Source organism: Tribolium madens, unplaced genomic scaffold (genome assembly GCF_015345945.1).
Source record: "Tribolium madens isolate multiple individuals breed KSU strain unplaced genomic scaffold, Tmad_KSU_1.1 Scaffold_97;HRSCAF=244;Tcas5.2_LG3a, whole genome shotgun sequence".
NCBI lineage: Eukaryota > Metazoa > Arthropoda > Insecta > Coleoptera > Tenebrionidae > Tribolium > Tribolium madens.
In genome coordinates this window covers 8,678,147-8,695,104 of record NW_025401069.1, presented here as the reverse complement: position 1 = coordinate 8,695,104, position 16,958 = coordinate 8,678,147, and the positions used below count along the sequence as shown (strand labels likewise).

The 16,958-nt window shown below is 32.3% G+C and overlaps 6 protein-coding genes across 6 annotated transcripts; all 6 read right to left on the bottom strand.

Moving 5' to 3' along the window:
- Nucleotides 1-1,431: 1,431 nt before the first annotated feature.
- On the bottom strand, nucleotides 1,432-3,383 carry LOC123014359 (putative acyl--CoA ligase YdaB). The gene is made up of 5 exons (XM_044413423.1): nucleotides 3,152-3,383; nucleotides 2,339-3,088; nucleotides 1,985-2,289; nucleotides 1,657-1,938; nucleotides 1,432-1,610 (listed from the first exon to the last, which is right to left on the bottom strand). Exons 1-5 carry the CDS (start codon nucleotides 3,281-3,283, stop codon nucleotides 1,445-1,447), a joined length of 1,635 nt encoding a protein of 544 aa, XP_044269358.1. The 5' UTR covers nucleotides 3,284-3,383; the 3' UTR covers nucleotides 1,432-1,444.
- A 1,239-nt stretch (nucleotides 3,384-4,622) lies between these two features.
- Nucleotides 4,623-6,459, bottom strand: LOC123014361 (4-coumarate--CoA ligase 1-like). Its single transcript, XM_044413425.1, has 5 exons — nucleotides 6,312-6,459; nucleotides 5,744-6,261; nucleotides 5,535-5,694; nucleotides 5,189-5,476; nucleotides 4,623-5,135 (listed from the first exon to the last, which is right to left on the bottom strand). Exons 1-5 carry the CDS (start codon nucleotides 6,417-6,419, stop codon nucleotides 4,623-4,625), a joined length of 1,587 nt encoding a protein of 528 aa, XP_044269360.1. The 5' UTR covers nucleotides 6,420-6,459.
- Nucleotides 6,460-6,796: 337 nt separating this feature from the next.
- LOC123014360 (4-coumarate--CoA ligase 1-like) lies at nucleotides 6,797-8,679 on the bottom strand. Its single transcript, XM_044413424.1, has 5 exons — nucleotides 8,552-8,679; nucleotides 7,978-8,498; nucleotides 7,754-7,919; nucleotides 7,409-7,696; nucleotides 6,797-7,356 (listed from the first exon to the last, which is right to left on the bottom strand). The coding sequence occupies exons 1-5, from the start codon at nucleotides 8,657-8,659 to the stop codon at nucleotides 6,835-6,837; spliced, it is 1,605 nt and encodes a 534-aa protein (XP_044269359.1). The 5' UTR covers nucleotides 8,660-8,679; the 3' UTR covers nucleotides 6,797-6,834.
- A 444-nt stretch (nucleotides 8,680-9,123) lies between these two features.
- On the bottom strand, nucleotides 9,124-11,360 carry LOC123014098 (4-coumarate--CoA ligase 1-like). Its single transcript, XM_044412982.1, has 5 exons — nucleotides 11,058-11,360; nucleotides 10,492-11,009; nucleotides 10,289-10,445; nucleotides 9,945-10,232; nucleotides 9,124-9,889 (listed from the first exon to the last, which is right to left on the bottom strand). Exons 1-5 carry the CDS (start codon nucleotides 11,166-11,168, stop codon nucleotides 9,380-9,382), a joined length of 1,584 nt encoding a protein of 527 aa, XP_044268917.1. The 5' UTR covers nucleotides 11,169-11,360; the 3' UTR covers nucleotides 9,124-9,379.
- Nucleotides 11,361-11,992: 632 nt separating this feature from the next.
- LOC123014097 (4-coumarate--CoA ligase 1-like) lies at nucleotides 11,993-13,913 on the bottom strand. Its single transcript, XM_044412981.1, has 4 exons — nucleotides 13,687-13,913; nucleotides 13,118-13,635; nucleotides 12,612-13,059; nucleotides 11,993-12,559 (listed from the first exon to the last, which is right to left on the bottom strand). Exons 1-4 carry the CDS (start codon nucleotides 13,798-13,800, stop codon nucleotides 12,047-12,049), a joined length of 1,593 nt encoding a protein of 530 aa, XP_044268916.1. The 5' UTR covers nucleotides 13,801-13,913; the 3' UTR covers nucleotides 11,993-12,046.
- A 2,119-nt stretch (nucleotides 13,914-16,032) lies between these two features.
- Nucleotides 16,033-16,710, bottom strand: LOC123014611 (stress-associated endoplasmic reticulum protein 2). The gene is made up of 2 exons (XM_044413813.1): nucleotides 16,509-16,710; nucleotides 16,033-16,450 (listed from the first exon to the last, which is right to left on the bottom strand). The coding sequence occupies exons 1-2, from the start codon at nucleotides 16,590-16,592 to the stop codon at nucleotides 16,340-16,342; spliced, it is 195 nt and encodes a 64-aa protein (XP_044269748.1). The 5' UTR covers nucleotides 16,593-16,710; the 3' UTR covers nucleotides 16,033-16,339.
- Nucleotides 16,711-16,958: the final 248 nt, after the last annotated feature.

Here is a 16,958-nt window from a genome sequence, read left to right as displayed (position 1 = left end):
TAATAGAGATTTGTAAAAAGACGGAGAGGCTGAAGGTCTAGAATGATGACAATATGTTTTGACTGCAAATATAAACCGAACTACAAATAAAATAGGATAACTAGCACAAATAAAACAGTAAGAGCTAGACTTTAACCAGTTCATTGCTACTTTTTTTTAAGTATGTGTGTATTTTATAAATGAAATATAGCAACATCATCATGATTCAAATCATCATCAGTTATTATCACTTATCAGATTTTTTCTATCGAAGTAGAAGTACAGTCGCCGTCAAAATTAAAATATTTTTTACCGATACCCAACTATGTATTAGTTTTTTTTAACCAATGTAGACGGATGTACGAGTATCTAATAAAATCAGTAAATAACGTAGACAACAATTTTTATAAAAAAAAACAGTGTACACAATGTAATTACGCTTTATTAAAAAAATATGATGCATTAATAATACAGGGTGCATAATACAGGTGTCCGGAAAGTCGCGCACTTCCTTGAAAGGGAGTAATTAGGTAGTCTCCCAGAGTATTGAAATAGTAGTATATTAAAGTACAAGTTGCAGAAGGTATCTTATTCAAGCACAAATTTGAAATGAATGCTTGAAGAACCTTCTGCAACAAGTGTTTTATACTATTTTTTTCTATTTTGCCGCTTTATATCATTTTATAAATTAAAAGACGAAAATTAAAAAAAAATCTAGAAAATTTTGCGACGGTTGGCGACATTTATGTTGAATAATTTTAGGCGGTTGTGAAAAATAAAAATAATTTTTATTTTCACATTTGAAAATGAATAGTGAAGAAAGTCCGTCACTAAAATTAAATTAACGCCAACAACGTCATCAAATGACTTTAATTAAATTTTCTACAAAGACCTTATCTCTATCTTCAACCATTTAGGATTAAATTAATTTTTCGTCTCTTGACCACCGGTAAAAATGACACGTATTCGTGACTATTCGTCTTTGAACGTCTTTAGGACCCTAACCATTGAAGATAGAGGTATTTCTCGCGGACTTTTTTCTTGAAAATATTATGCCCTACAACTTTCTTTTTTTATATTTTTCTTGTACCTTTAACCGTATTCGCAGTATTTTCAAAAATATGAGAAATTGCTAAATGTTTGAAATTTTTTTCAATATAGTTTTCAATAAAATTTTTGCATTGCCTTTATCTATTATTATTGAGAATTTAAGGCTCTATCTGTCCATCTTTTTTTCATTTGCGTGTTGTTCACCGTTATGTAAATACAGCCACTTTTTGTTATTTCATTGCTCTTAAAACTTAAACGAGAAAGGAACAACTGCGCTATCTGGCCTCACTAACAGAACTATCGAGAACGGGGACGTTTTGTTTTAGAATACATCGTGTCGTATCCTAGTCTTTAGGTATCCGTAGTCATTACCAACTCATAAAAACACAAGTTTTGTGTCAATATTGTATTTAGGTCAGCCTAAAACATGCCACTGGCTTTCGCTGTGTTCGATCTTGACTGTCAAGACTTCTTCCTTCAATACGTCTCGTCGAATTTTTCCTAGAGGAGTTGTTGGAAAATCTGTCATAAATACGATACGAGTAGGCCAATTCTGTACAGGAAGCCTCTCGGAAATAAACCTAAAAAGCATCATAATTGCCGCAATTTGTGGGAGAAGAAATTTACGTTATCAATCTATTTTCGTCAAGTTTTGTGTCGGCTTTAGTTATCACACAAGCTACCACTTCTTTATCGTTGCTAACAACGGCTGTGTCTTTTACAAACGGATGTGTCATTATTAATTCTTCAAGTTTTCGTGGTGATACTTTACAACCTTGTACATATATAAATTCGCAAATTCTTCCCTCAATATACAACCAGCCGGAAGCGTCATACCTGGCAATATCACCAGTTTTAAAATATCCTCCTTCCATCACTGCTTGAGTTGCACTCAAGTTTTTAAAATATCTGCAATGTTTTTGTGTAAAAGCTAGAATTTTTTATATTTTACTACCCAAGCATCAAACAGTCGCTTGTAACAAGCAGTTCTCCAGAACATTCAGCATCAACATCAACTCGAGTGTCAATGTCAACGACTCTAAGTTTACAATTTTCCACAACTTTTCCCACAGTTCCGCAACGTTCTAAAGACTCGCTGTAGTCCCTAGGAGGGCATGCAATGGCTACTCCTGTTTCAGTGGTGCAGTACATTTGGGAAAACCTAACTTTCGGTAAACGAGTAACAAGAATTTTGATATCGTGCGAAGTTGTCGCTAAACTTCCGATAAAAACACACTTCAGACACGATAAATTAAAATCCTGAAAAAATTCTTCTAGAAATTTGTAAAATACAACTTTTACAACCCACTTTTACAGCCACATGCTCCACCAGCTGCAACGCAAGTTCCGTGTTGAGAAAAGCGGTATCAATTTTGAGGTCATGAATTAATTTACAAGCCGTCCTTTCAACAAAAGCTCCGGTCAAAACTCTTACTACCGGAACTTCAAAACATAAACACATCAGAACGACCTGCATCACCCACGATAACGGATAATACGAAATTATTTTTTCCGGAGAACCCAAAGTTTGAAGGAAAACCAATATTTGGCAATAAATAAAATGATGTGAGAGGCAGACTAGTCTTGGCGTGTCAGTTGTTCCTTGTGTAGCCAGAATAAAAGCAACTTTTTTTCTTGGTTGTTCAACAATTATAGGTTTAAAATCTTCTGGATATTGTCTATTTGATAATAGTTTTCGGAATGCTAAAGCGTACTGTTGTTGGTCTCCAAAATGCACCAATTTAGACTTAATTCCTGTTTCAGCGAGAATTCGTTCAATTTGTTTCAAAGTTCGCAAATCACAAAAGCACATTTTTGGTTTAAGTTGCGTCACGATTCCCACACATTCTTTATGGTGCAGTTCTGCATCTATGGGGGCTACAATTGCACCAATGAGGAGGCAAGCGAGGACTACTATGGTTTGGTCAGCGTGACTTCGGCAACATATCACAACTATATCATTTTCGACTACTCCCAAATGGCGAATTTCGTGAGCTATCTGAATGGCTCTCGAACGAACGGAACCGTTGCTTTCTGTTATACCAGTTACTGTGTCTATCTAGAGGTAAAGTTTGGTTTTGGTACAGCCGGTGAAAAATTCAGGGCATACCTATTGAAATACCTGGTTAATTTTGTTTAAATTTTCAAATAATCTGTCCAAAAAATGGGCTCCAAGTCCGCCATAGTTTTCACTGATTTTAACAATTGGTCCTTCAAGGCAGGGTTTGCTGGCACCTTTTTCTGGAGGCTCCATGATAATTTTAGTTACATAAAAGTGTGGTTTTACTCAAAAAAATTTGACAGGTATTTACATTATTCTTATTTTTGGCAAAAATGTCTCTTCAAAATGACAATCTTGCCATTTGTCTGACAGAGTAAAAAAAATATATTAAAAGAACATAAACAAAAGTATCTGTACGATACCTATATTAAACGTAGGTTTTTCATACATACAGGGTGTTACACGTAATTTTACGAGGCCTGAACCTGTAAGATGCAATCAATAATACATATTCGGATACGAACTCGATTACAAATTTTGAAAAATTGGATAATCTTCTCTAGTTTGTTCACCCTTTCAAAAATAACAACGTTTTTAGTTAGTTAGTGATTAAATTTTTTGGTAATTTTTCATTTACAAACAAAGCCAAAAAAAATAAAAAGTAATTTTCTCCCAAAAAGTTTAATTCTAATTTTTATACTGACCTACGCAGATTCACTTCCTACAATTGTTTACAAAATCAGAGAAAAAAAATTCCAATTAGATTTTGAATTAAACGCAATTTCCCATCTTAACTTCGAAAATCATTTTTATTTATGACCTGCTACTTGTGCCATCGTAAATTTAGGTGACAATGGGGAACTGCAATTGGGGTAACATTCCAAGGTTTACAACAAAAAGACCCTTTAAAACGGTCGGCTACCAGTAAATGATTCTTTTGTTGGCAAATTATACCATTTTGTCATAAATCACGGGTCTGGTTTCTGTTTAAATAAAAAAAAGCGATTATTTGGCTAACCAAGTCAAAATTTTAAATTGTGATATCAAAGTTTGATGCGCTGGCAGGTACAGATTCATTTAGTGTAAAAACTTTATAGGTAAATTAACAGAAAGTATTCATAAAACACACAAAACTGTTACGGACTCATTTATTATCCAAAAAAAAATTAGAAAAATTCTCAAATTATACCCTATCAATAATTAGTTAGGTATATGAAATATCGTCAGTTTTAATTAATTTGAAGTTGCGATTTATCAAGTGCGCGTAACCGATGCCCCACCCGGTACTTAAAAAATTATATAATGTACGTAATATCAAGCTTTTTCAGCGTATATTGGTGTTATCTAAACCATTAAAATTACCACAAATAAATACAACATTTTTGTTAAATTTTTGTATCCTCAATGTTTGAATCACTTGTAGGCTTAATTAAAACATACTGAAAACGATTTTTCTTGATTTTATTTTCTAAACTTAAATTTTTATAATACTTAGTAAAAGTGTCTAATATAATAAAAGCTCTTACTTTTGCTTTTACATTAAACAAAACAAGAAATAACGTATTACAAGTAAAACTTTTACTTGTAGTATTTAAAGTGTTTTCATAATTGCATTTTTAATTTCCTTTCTCATCAGCTTTCCGCTTGGAGTTTTTTGCAGTGCTTCAGCAAAAAACACTCCACCTCTCAATTTTTCGTAATCTGATACTCTGCCGGCAACAAATTCTTCAATTTGTTGTTTGTTAACGTTACAATTTTCTTTTAAAACCACACAAGCCGCAGGCAATTCACCTTCTTCTTCACTTTGTGGAATACCAAAAACTACGGCTTCTTTAATAGCTGGATGTTCAAGTAAAACAGCCTCAATTGCTGATGGTACTACATGCCACGACAAATATTTGAACATTTCTTTCAGTCGTTCAATGACGTAAAAACATCCTTTCTCATTGTAATATCCAATATCTCCAGTTTCTAAGAAACCATCACTGTCAAATGCTGACGAACTTTCAGCCTTGTAATAGCCTTTCATTAGTGTTGGAGATTTTACACGTACTTCGCCTTTTAGTTTGGGGCCAAGTGGTAGACCAGTTTCAATATCGACAACCTAAGTGTATAATATTAGAAAAAAGTACTTAATTACAAGCGGTGAGTGGTTACTTTAATTTCCATACCAGGTGCTGCTTTTCCGCAAGACCCACTCTGTGTTTTAATCAAGTCATGGTCATCTTTAGGATCAAATAAAGTAACAATTCCGGCTTCAGTCAGCCCATATACAAAAACAACATTTGTGTGCTTAAATACTGTAGTTAGCCGCTGGAACTGAGCAGTACTTATGGGAGTACCTCCCACTAACATACTAGAAAGAGAAGAAGTATCATAGTTTTGGTGTTTTTCGAAATTTGTTAGTTTGTAGGTCAAAATTGGCGCCAAAAACATAAAAGTTACCTAAAACCATAAAGAAACACGAGTATAAGAAATTATGTAACATTTAAAGTTTTGTTACTTTGTATTTTTCAATAACTTGGAAAGTTTTTTCCGCATCTATGGGACCACAGAAAATTCGATGACCCCCACTAATAAAAGAAGTGGACAACAAAATCAATCCAGAGACCCAATAAAACGACGTAAAAGAAAGAATCGAATCACAATTTCCGCCAGATTGACTGAAATCATAAAATTCAAATTAAATTATTTTTATATTAAAAAACTCACTGAAAAGCATGGGCTACATGAAGAAAACTAGAATGACTGTGACAAATTGCTTTCGGAAGTCCTGTTGTCCCACTGCTAAAAAAAATAATCGAAGTGTCAGAAATATTAACTTTTCTTGGTTCAAAAGTATTTTCGTTCGGTTTTGGTTTTGCAAAGTGGTCAAATGTTGGATATTTTAAAGATTTTCCAAAAACTACAATGTCAGCTGTTAAGTTTGCACATTTTAAACTGTCTTCAATTAAAGAAACTGATTCTTCTTCAACGAAAATTATTTTTGGAGAAACTAAAGTTAGTAGATGGGTAGTATGCCTTGCTGATAAAGTCGGGTCTAAATTTGCTATTTTAGCCCCAATAAAAAATGTTGATATTATGGGTATCACATTGTCGAGGGTAATCTTAGTACAAAGTACAACAACATCATCACTTGTAACTCCACGATTTAGTAACTCTAGAGCTACTCTGACGCTTCGTTTTTTGACACTTTGGTAAGTTTCTTTGGTGTCTGAGCTGGCATCAATCTGCAATGGAAGATTAAAAGTTGTTGTCTAATGTAGGAAAAACCAATTACTTGACATATTCGATCACTAAAACGTTCTGCACATTTAAAAAAAAATTCACCCATACTTGAATTTATAGAGTGTTTTAATTTTGGACCTCTTTGAATTTTGTCACCCATGGCTTGTAAGTACAAGCTTAATAACAAGTTTAAGCACAAGTTTAATAAGTATTAAACTCAACTAAACAAACACTTTGAAATGAGTGCTTTGTTTAATGGACCTTATTTCAAATACGTTCAGTTGCGTGATAAATAATTATTACTGTAGAATAATGTACTGCAACAGATAGGTCATTAAATCATTTAAATAATCATAGCTTGTTCTCTCCATAAATGGTTTCTCCTTCAAGTTTTTTTACACATAATTTTTAAGTGTGTATCAGCAACATGCAATATTATAAACCAAAAACAAAATATAAATTAGGGAATAAAAACTTTTTTTCAATTAAAATAGTCTTTTTTTAAATATTGTAAAGCAAACTACAAATTAAGGCATTTAGTTTATTTGTTATAAATAATAAGGATTTTGTTTTCATCAATTTTTCTTCAATTCTTTAATAATATAGTCTCGTATTTCTTTTCTTTTCAGTTTTCCGCTTGGCGTTCTTGGCAACTCATTCATGAAATAGACACCTCCTCTTAATTTTTCCTTATCGGAAACTCTACTAGCCACGAAATCTTCAATCTCTTTTCCACTAGCGGTAGGACCATCTTTCAAAACAACACAAGCAGTCGGCACTTCACCTTCTTCCTCGCTGCGAGGAAAACCAAACACCACAACTTCCTTAATGGCAGGATGTTCCATCAAAACAAGTTCAATGGCTGATGGTACTATGTGCCAAGATAAATATTTGAACATTTCTTTAATTCTTTCAACATAATACAAGCATTCATCTTCATCATAATATCCAATGTCTCCAGTTCTCAAAAATCCGTCTTCCTCAAAAATATTTTTGTTATCAGAATTGTAATAACCCTTCATCAGCGATTTGGTCTTTGCGTATATTTCGCCTTTTTTATTTGGACCAAGTATTTCGTTAGTTTCAACATCCACCACCTAAAAAATTATGATATATCAAAGAAAATCAAGTTGTGGTTTCTAATAAAACCTTGAGAGTGACACCCTTAACCACTTTACCACAGGAAATATATTTGTTTTGAATAAACTTCGAATCAGTGTCTGTATTATACATTGAGACATATCCAATCTCAGTTTGTCCATACGCAAGAATAACATTAGTGTGTTTGAAAACTGAACGTACTTTATCCAATTGTATGGTGCTTATCGGAGTACCACTTATTACAAGACTTCGAAGAGATGAAGTATCGTACTTGTTGAAGTTTGGACAATTGGTAAATCTGTATGTTAAAATAGGTGCCACAAAAATAAACGTTACCTAAATATAAGGGTATAAGTTATTATACCAAAGCTGTAAAACAAGAAATTATCGAACTTTGTATTTTTCTATAAGTTGGAATAGTTGTTCGTCCTCCACATCTCTACAAATCACTCTGTGACCACCCTCGACAAAAGTACATGTGAGATAAAGCATTCCTGATAACCAATAAAATGTAGTAAACGAAAGAATGACTTCAAAACAGCCTTTTCCATTTGTTTCGCTGTAAAAATTTTAATGGTGTATAATTTGCATGTCGATAACAATACTGAAAAACTTACTAAAAATTATAAACCAGGTGGAGAAAACTCGAGTGACTATGACAGATAGCTTTAGGAAGACCAGTAGTTCCGCTGCTAAAAAACATTACAATTGTTTCGTCCAGGTTAGTTATGTCGACGGGTTTAAAATTTTCTTCGTTTGCTTTACGTTTTACAAACTCCGAAAATGTTGGATACTTTGTAGAGTTGTCGTAAACTACAATTGCAGTTTTTAGATTGGCGCTTTCTAAACTTTCTTCAATCAAATTTAAAGCCGCTTCGCTAACAAAAATCATTTTTGGGGAAATGATGGAAAGTAAATGAGAAGTTTGTCGAGTTGATAAAGTAGGATCTAAGTTTGCAATTTTGGCTCCTAAGAAGAAAGAGGCTATGATTGGTATTGGGGTGTCTAAGGTGACTTTAGAGCAGAAAACGAGTGTATCTTGAGACGTGATACCTCGTTTTTGCATTTCCATGGCCACTCTAACACTTCTTTGTTTCACCGATAAAAATGATTCGGGTGTGTTGGTATGCGAGTCGATCTAGAAAAATAATTAAATAATTATAATTTTTGTAGCAATCTTGAAAAAAATACCTGACATGCTTTCTCTCCAAATTTAGTGGCAGAATCGAAAATAAATTGACCCAAACTTACATTAGGGACTGTATTTACTTTCTCTCCTTCAAGAATTTTAGGCACCATTTTAACCTGTTTCTATTAATTACTTAATGTAAATGTAATGTATTTGACAAAGATGTTGCATTTATTTGAATTACTTATCAACATTACTTTAAAAAAATATGATACAATTGAATTATAAAACTTTGTTAGATGATTAAATTTAACTGTCACAACAATTGCAAATGGAATTACATATTTTATATAATTATTAATTTAAATCTGATAACAAAATATTTGTTATTTTTATTATACATCATTATAACATTACATAACTTCTATTTTTTCGTAATTTAGTATTCGCCGTTTTCAATAATTTTTCACAATAGAAAGTTATAAACGTCTCTTCTTAACTTCCACTTATTAGAAACTTTGCTTGAATTAAAAATTATAGTTTAAGTATTTTAAACTGACATTACTTTTCAAGACACACTGTAAACAACACCAATGTAGCCTAATTATAAAAAAGCATAAAAACTACGTTAAATTTTAGTTTTAAATTTATTTATGTGAACAGTCCTTAAACATTACAAGAATTTAGCTAAATTTCTATTTTCATATCTAACACAAACTGTTTTTTTCTACATTAAAAAATCAATCTAAAAAATCGACAATCACAACTATTTTCCAACTACATACTACTTTTGTTTGATTACAGTTTTCTTTTATCAGAAGGGGTCTACATTTAACGTGGGTCCGTTCATGATATCTCACTACACTACTGTTACATAACAATAAATCAAATTACAAAGCCTTAAGAAACAAATTTCTAATTTCCTTTCTTAGAAGCTTCCCTGTTGGAGTTTTGGCTAAACTTTTTACAAACTTAATGCCTCCTCTTAACTTTTCTCTGTCGGAAACATTCTCAATCACAAACTGTTCAATTTCTTCTTTCGTAACTTTAACACCATCTTTAAGAACTACGCAAGCAGCTGGTATTTCACCATCATCACCGCAAGGCACACCAAATACAGCAGCTTCTTCTACAGCAGAATGTTCGGTTAAAATATTCTCAATGAGGGTTGGTACAATATGCCACGATTTGTATTTAAACATTTCCTTGATTCTATCAATGACATAAAGACAACCATCTTCATCATAATATCCGATATCTCCAGTTTTTAAAAAACCTTCTTCGTCAAATACATCCGAAGAATTAGCGTTGTAATATTTCTGGAACATACAGGGTGTATCAACCCGAATTTCGCCTTTTTGGTTTGCTCCGAGAGCTTGTCCTGATTCAACATTAACGATCTGAAAACCAACATTTTATTTCGATCTGTAACAACCAGTACAACAAGTGCAATACTTTAAGTTTAATTTCTTGGAATGGTTTACCACAAGATAGTGGTTTGATATCTAAAAATTCTTTATCTCTTTCATCATGAAATAATGAAATTATTCCAACTTCAGTCATTCCATAAACGCAAAGAATTTTTGAATGTTGAAACAGCTTTGACATTGTTTCTTGCTGTGCTGATGTCATTGGTGTACCACCACAAACAATAATTCGTAATGAAGAAGTATCGTATTTTACACTTTCATCAAGTGACATAAAATTGTTAACCAAAACTGGTGCTAGAAACATGTTCTCAACCTATAAACAAATAACCGTTTTTGTGAATTGATTACTAGACAAACTGTATTAATTACTTTGTATTTCTCGATAGTTTTTAAGGTTGTTTCTGGGTTCATAGATCGGAGAAACAATCGATATCCACCTGTCATAAAAGAGGAAAGCAACATAAACACGGCCGTAATCCAATAAAACGAAGTAAAGTGGAGCCCCGCGTGTCCCCATCCGTACTCTCTGGAGATTTAGACAATTTTAACGAAAAATTTAAAATCATACTTACTGTAGAGTGCATCCTATCAGCACACAAGTTTTATGAGTGTGACAAATCGCTTTCGGTAGGCCTGTAGTACCACTACTGAAAAAAATAAGCGCAACTTCATTCAAATCCACTCCTGGAGGTCTAAAAGTCGCTTCATTTTTCTGTGGTTGGATCAAATCCGAAAGACTTGTGTACTTCGCACATCGGCCATAAACAATTATCTCTGACTTTAGACTTGTGTGCTTTAGACTGTTCTCGATTAACTCTACTGCATTTTCTTCAACAAAAATTATTTTTGGAGAAACCAAAGAAATTAGATGTTGGGTCTGGCGGACTGAAAGACTCGGATCCAAATTTGCAACTTTGGCGCCTAAATAAAACGTTGCCAAAATCGGTATTGCAGTGTCCAAGGTATTTCCTGTGCAAAAGGCAATTACATCCTTGGACGTAATTCCTCTTTCTTCAAGTGCTATAGCCACACGTGTACTTCTTTGTTTTACACTCGAGTATGATTCTATTGCGTCAACTGTACCGTCAACCTGGGTGTACAAATTATAAATTTATGRTGTGTTTAKACAAATATTTACCTGACACAATTTATCACCGTGGAGGGTTGCACAGTCAAAAAATAACTGGCCTAAACTTTTTTTAGGGACGGCCTGTTTTAATTTTMGGCCTTTGAGAATATTGTCGTTCATTTTCAGCAACACAATAAGAAGATTTGGACTTTAAAGTTCTTAAGTACTAGATTTTGATGTTTGATTACACTGCTTTAATTGTTTACGCCAAGGTTTAAATTATTTTTGGCATCATCACCTTACAGAGTTTTTTTACGATAAACAGTACTTAATAAAATGTGTGTGATGGGTAAGAACCATAACTACTACTACTAGATGAAACCTTATGATTATGAACATGCACTTTTTTGTTGACATTCACAATTAATAATAAAATTGACCTTCTTTGGCCCCAAGATAATGTTTTTTAGATAAAAGACCAAAATCATAGTTACATTTAGGAAACATATTTATTTCAATAGATGGAATAAGACAATAGCCTAGCTTCGATCTGAAAAGGGGCGACGAACTGTTTTAAAACGATACAAACTGAGAAAGAACAAAAAGGAGGTTGATGAAGTGGACAAATTTTAGCCTTTTTTTTCAAAGCAATATACTCTTTTAGATTAAAGAAAAATATAGTCGTATAGAGAATTAAATTTTGAATACTTGTACCAAGAAATAGAGCCACTATAAAAAATTATGGGGTAGTACGAGTACCTATGCATAAAAAAATTATCAAAAAATTAAAAATTTTTGCCATTTGTCGCCACATTTGCAGTGGGTTAGCTGAACGTTAGCTGCGCTATTCCGTTATTTTATCAATTCTGCACTGTGATACCTTTACTATAACCATGAAAACAACATTTTGTATTTAACTCTAGTAAATATTGACAAAGTAAATAATATAAAGATTTAAAACACAATGCAACAACAATAACTATGAATAATAAAAATTTAAAATGTTCCTGATAATACTTTTATTGTTTAAAATAACAGAAAAATGCAATGATACATTTTCACATCGATTTTATGACAATATTTCGAACTTCATTTCTTATTAATTTTCCTGTGGGTGTTCTGGGCAACTCATTCAAAAATGTAACACCGCCTCTAAGTTTCTCCCTTTCTGAAACTCGCTCTTCTACAAACTTCAAAATCTCTTCTTTATCAATATTGCAACAATTATCTTTCAAAACAACACAAGCAGCCGGTATTTCTCCTTTTTCTCCAGCCGGAATTCCAAATACCACTGCGTCTTTAACAGCAGAATGTTCTAATAAAATCGCCTCAATGGAAGATGGTACTATGTGCCAAGAAAGATATTTAAACATTTCTTTTATTCGTCCAACTACATATAAACAACCATCTTCATCATAATATCCTATATCTCCTGATTTGAGAAAACCGTCTTTATCGAAGCAGTGAGAACTCGCCGCGTTGTAGTACCCTTTGAAAAGGCCTGATGATTTGACACGAATTTCTCCTTTTTGGTGTGGACCGAGTATTTCTTCAGTGTCTGGATTAACAATCTACAAATTAATTTTGCTACTGAGTTCAATGTTGTTTTTGTGATAAACGTACCTTAAGGGTTGTTTGCGCCACAATTTTTCCGCAAGATCCAAGCTTAGTCTTAATAAAATGTTTGTCTCTTGTCGAGTGAAAAACAGAGATTATCCCAATCTCACTCATTCCATAACCAAATAAGATTTGAGTTTGTGGGAAGTAAGAGCTCAGTTTTTTGTATTGTTCGGTACTTATTGAAGTACCTCCGGTTAAAAAACAACGGAAAGAAGACAGATCGAATTTCTCGGGATTTGCTACACTTGTAAGTTCGTAAGTGTAGACAGGAGCAACAAAAAGAGTTGTTATTCTGTACTTTTCAATCATTTTGAGAGTTTTTTCTCCCTCCATGTTTCGTGCAAAGACTCTAGTGCCACCGTCAAGAAATATTAGCGACAGCATTAGCATTCCTGATATCCAATAAAATGTTGTAAAGTGTAAAGTACAATTGGTGTCGTGACCACTTTGACTAAAAAAATATACAAATGTTATGATGCAACTAATTTAATCAATTATGTTGAAATTACTTTGATATATCCGTCAGCTGCAAAAAACTGTAATGACTGTGACAGATTGCTTTAGGTAATCCTGTAGTACCGCTACTGAAAAACATCACAGCAATATCATGAATGTCGACTTTTTCTGGCCTAAATGTTTTTTCTTCGGGAGTAGGCGTGAGTAAATTCGAAAATGTTTCATATTTAATCGACTTTCCAAAAACAACAATTTCGGCGTTCAAGTTTACTTCATTTAAACAGTTTTCAATCAACGTTACTGATTCTTCTCCAACAAAAATTAGTCGAGGTGAGACAAGAGACAACAAATGTTTTGTTTGTCTAGCTGATAGCGTGGGATCTAAACTCACGACTTTAGCTCCGAGATACAAAGAAGAAATAATCGGTATAGTGTTATCGAGTGAATTGTAACTACAAAAAGCCACTACATCTTTTGAAGTTATTCCTCTTTTCTTAAGATGTATTGCTAATCGAGTTGTTCGCTGCTTAACACTAGAGTAGGTTTCAGATTGATCTAGATCTGCGTCTATCTACAAATTAAATAACTAATTCATAATATTTACTTAAAAATATTTACTTACTTGACAAATTTTGTTGGCATTTTTTTCCGCATAATTAAAAAAAAAGTCACCTAGACTTATGTTGTTCAAAGTTGATTTAAATTCTTTTCCTTGCAATATCTTGTTATGAATCATGTTAACACTTTACTACAGAGGCTCAAAGAATACAATGTGTCTGATAGTTTTCGTTAACTTTATATACTCATCTATCTTGATAAAATTACTAAGCAAACTTCATTAAATAATAGTCAACGTCAAGTAATAAGCTGTTACATAGTAAGAGTTTTAAGGCAAATATCAAACAAAGAAAATGGAAACAGCATGACAAATGGTTTCAGAATGTGTACAAACTTTGATAGGGGAAACTATATTGTCAACAACTTTATGTAAGATCAATAAACTGAAATAATGTTATCAGCAATTAATTTAATAAATCAGGAATTACATGTGAGTCTTACTTACTCCATCCCATATGAACTCTTTATAGAAAAAAAAAATATATAAAAATTGTTTTCGCATTACGCCCTAAAATATTCATAGTAGGTAAATTTCTTTTTCATTATGTAGTCCATTTGCTTAAAAAATGTGAGTTTTGGTTTTAAACAATTGTATTCTACAATTACATTACATAACTTAAAGATGATTATGATTAAATTAAAAAAAAAATCAAAACAATTTCAGTTGTGCAATTTTTATTTATAAAATTTGTATTTGTTTTCTATTCTAACAGATAACGATTTTTTGTAAACGAGTACTGTGAAGACTTATGTTTCAGAGAAAACGCTTAAAATAATAAAAACACCTTTTTACTTTAGATATGTTATTATGGTGATCTATACACTTCGTAAAAAGTTAAAATTATTTTGTTAAATAATGATTAACCTGTTGCGTTGTTCTTAGCGCTAAGCAAATGTTGCAATATTTAGTAGCAGACAAACTCATTTTTTAAAATTCTTTAGTTTTTTTCAATTTGCAAGAAATTGTAAGATTGCCTACTACTACATATTTGATTCTGTGGTAACATGAAAAAATAATTTAAATGTATGCATGAAGACCGATTTTCTTATTCATCAAAAAATACTCCTAATTAATTTTACTAATTTTCTCATAGTTGAACGGCAAAAATTTGTTAATATTTACTTAGAGCAATATTATAAATGATACGTAGAATAAAATTATATGGACTTCAGCAGGGTGTTACACATTTAAGAATGTCACTAACTAAAAATTTGGTTATTTTTATTTTTCTCTTGTGACGTAATTTTTATATCTTTAAGCTTGTCCGACCTTTTTGATATAATTAGTGTGCGTATATCCTAGTGTTAAAAAAAAACAGAACTTTGGTCAGTAGTAATTTAGTTGGTTAATAATTATAATCTTATTTACCTACTTAAAATAAAAAACACCTTAGTAAATGCAATGTACACTAATTTAAATAAAATAAATTAAATAAATATATTGTCTTTTTTAAAACATTGGAGAGAGAAATGAAAATGATTAAATAAGCCTGAAGCCATATTGCTTTGGTAAATAATTTATTGTGCTCAACAATTTTTTTTTGTATTTAATCAATTGAAATAATTAAAAACGGACGTAAGAAATATTTATAATTGTATTTGCCTCGGTATTGACCTAGCATATTTTGTTTAGAAGGAATTCTTTCGTACATTTCATAGAACGCCTGAAAGTCTAGGCAACCTTCACTACTACAGCCTTGTTTTATTAAATGCATACACATAACAAATAGCGGACTAGCAAACTAATCTTGTAGCAAACTATATTCTATCCCTGGACAGGAGGACAAGTTCTATACATGGTTCTATCATAGAACAAGAAACTGCCAAAAAAAAATACTCGACCTACGGACTCGTAATTTTTTCAGCAGTTTTTTTTTGTTAAATTGCCAAAAAACAAAATGTGTAATTATAAGTGAAAATAATAACATCAAACCCTCAAAAACACAAAAATATCACATTACATATAAAAACTTTTCATTGTTTAGACACGAATAAAAATTGTAACAGCAAGGTTAACAAAATGTTCCTGAAAATGTAATGTTGGTTGCATCAAGAATTTGCTCAGGCTTCAGAAGCAAGGGAGACGATTCTAAATTTTTGAACAGTGAAGGTGGCATATTTATAAGACAAAAGTCAATAATTTGAAATGTTGACTTGACATTAATGTTTGGTTTACATGACTTTTTTGAAGTAATAGAAAAATGACCAAAGTATTTTAGCAATAGTACTCTTTTTTTAAGAAAAAGGTATGCAGTCTTGGTATTTGCTTCATTATTTTTATAAAATATTCGTATCATATCACAATATGGGGGGTGTATCATTTAAGAATGAGGCTAAATAAAACTACATATTTAACTCAATAATTTAATACCTATTCATTGAAAATATAGTAATTATTACACAAATTGTCTCCTAAAATTAAGCATGGAATGGTTATAAAGAATCTCATTATAGGCATCTGTGCGATAAATAGAACCTTTCAATTCTAGTACAACTTATGTAAAAATACGCTTTATACATGATAAAAATTCTGTTAAAATTATATTTCACATACGATAAATTTACAAAATAAGTAAATAGAAAACAACAAAATGCAATAATTGAATAGAACACGGATTTATACACGATAGGAATTGAGCCTTTGAGGGAAGTCTAACCTACGCCATCCGAATGGACTGGATGATCTGGAAAATCGCCGATCCACACACGACGAAGATGAACAGAGCCAAGATCATAGGTCCTACTGGCGAGTTTTCACTTTGTTGCTTCTGCAAAAGAGGCCCCGTCATCTCGCCATCAACAAACAATATGGTCCATCGTACTCACCGATGATTTGGGCACATTCCCTCGCAACATCACGTTTTTGCTGGCCTTTTCGTTGGCGAAACGCATCCTTTGTTTGGGAGCCATTGTTCAGAGTAAAAAAATATGGAAAAGTGGAAATAATTCAACAGAAAAACATACACACGCGTTTTTGACACGTCCGTGCCGTAAGTCAGCGGTCCGAAAAGTGTGGTGGGAGGAGAGATGAGGCATTTTTTGACGTTTATTTGACACGTAAGATGCAAATGCGCGTGCGCGAGGGACGCGTGGAGAATTTGAAATTGAGGGAGGGAGTGCTAGAAATTTCCAATGGGTCAATGGGTTTTTGCACCAAATGATAAATAACCAATAATGATAATTACGTAAGTAATTCGTTTTGGCACATTCAGAATTATTTGACGGTTTTTGCAACTTTTTGTTAACGAATAACTAAAAAATTGTTGACTTATATAA

Excerpts from the sequence above, each read along its gene's own strand:
- LOC123014361 (XM_044413425.1), bottom strand. The coding sequence starts at position 6,419 with ATGGGTGACAAAATTCAAAGAGGTCCAAAATTAAAACACTCTATAAAT. Across the intron at positions 5,477-5,534 it reads AAGTTATTGAAAAATACAAA|GTAACTTTTATGTTTTTGGC; the intron begins GTAACAAAACTT and ends TTATGGTTTTAG. Across the intron at positions 5,136-5,188 it reads CACCTGGTATGGAAATTAAA|GTTGTCGATATTGAAACTGG; the intron begins GTAACCACTCAC and ends TTATACACTTAG.
- LOC123014359 (XM_044413423.1), bottom strand. The coding sequence starts at position 3,283 with ATGGAGCCTCCAGAAAAAGGTGCCAGCAAACCCTGCCTTGAAGGACCA. Across the intron at positions 1,939-1,984 it reads AGCGACTGTTTGATGCTTGG|ATATTTTAAAAACTTGAGTG; the intron begins GTAGTAAAATAT and ends AAAACATTGCAG. Across the intron at positions 1,611-1,656 it reads GACGAAAATAGATTGATAAC|GTTTATTTCCGAGAGGCTTC; the intron begins GTAAATTTCTTC and ends GATGCTTTTTAG.
- LOC123014097 (XM_044412981.1), bottom strand. The coding sequence starts at position 13,800 with ATGATTCATAACAAGATATTGCAAGGAAAAGAATTTAAATCAACTTTG. Across the intron at positions 13,060-13,117 it reads CAGCTGACGGATATATCAAA|TCAAAGTGGTCACGACACCA; the intron begins GTAATTTCAACA and ends ATATTTTTTTAG. Across the intron at positions 12,560-12,611 it reads TGGCGCAAACAACCCTTAAG|ATTGTTAATCCAGACACTGA; the intron begins GTACGTTTATCA and ends ATTAATTTGTAG.
- LOC123014611 (XM_044413813.1), bottom strand. The coding sequence starts at position 16,592 with ATGGCTCCCAAACAAAGGATGCGTTTCGCCAACGAAAAGGCCAGCAAA. Across the intron at positions 16,451-16,508 it reads GGAATGTGCCCAAATCATCG|AAGCAACAAAGTGAAAACTC; the intron begins GTGAGTACGATG and ends CCTCTTTTGCAG.
- LOC123014360 (XM_044413424.1), bottom strand. The coding sequence starts at position 8,659 with ATGGTGCCTAAAATTCTTGAAGGAGAGAAAGTAAATACAGTCCCTAAT. Across the intron at positions 8,499-8,551 it reads TTGGAGAGAAAGCATGTCAG|ATCGACTCGCATACCAACAC; the intron begins GTATTTTTTTCA and ends TTATTTTTCTAG. Across the intron at positions 7,697-7,753 it reads AACTTATAGAAAAATACAAA|GTAACGTTTATTTTTGTGGC; the intron begins GTTCGATAATTT and ends CCTTATATTTAG.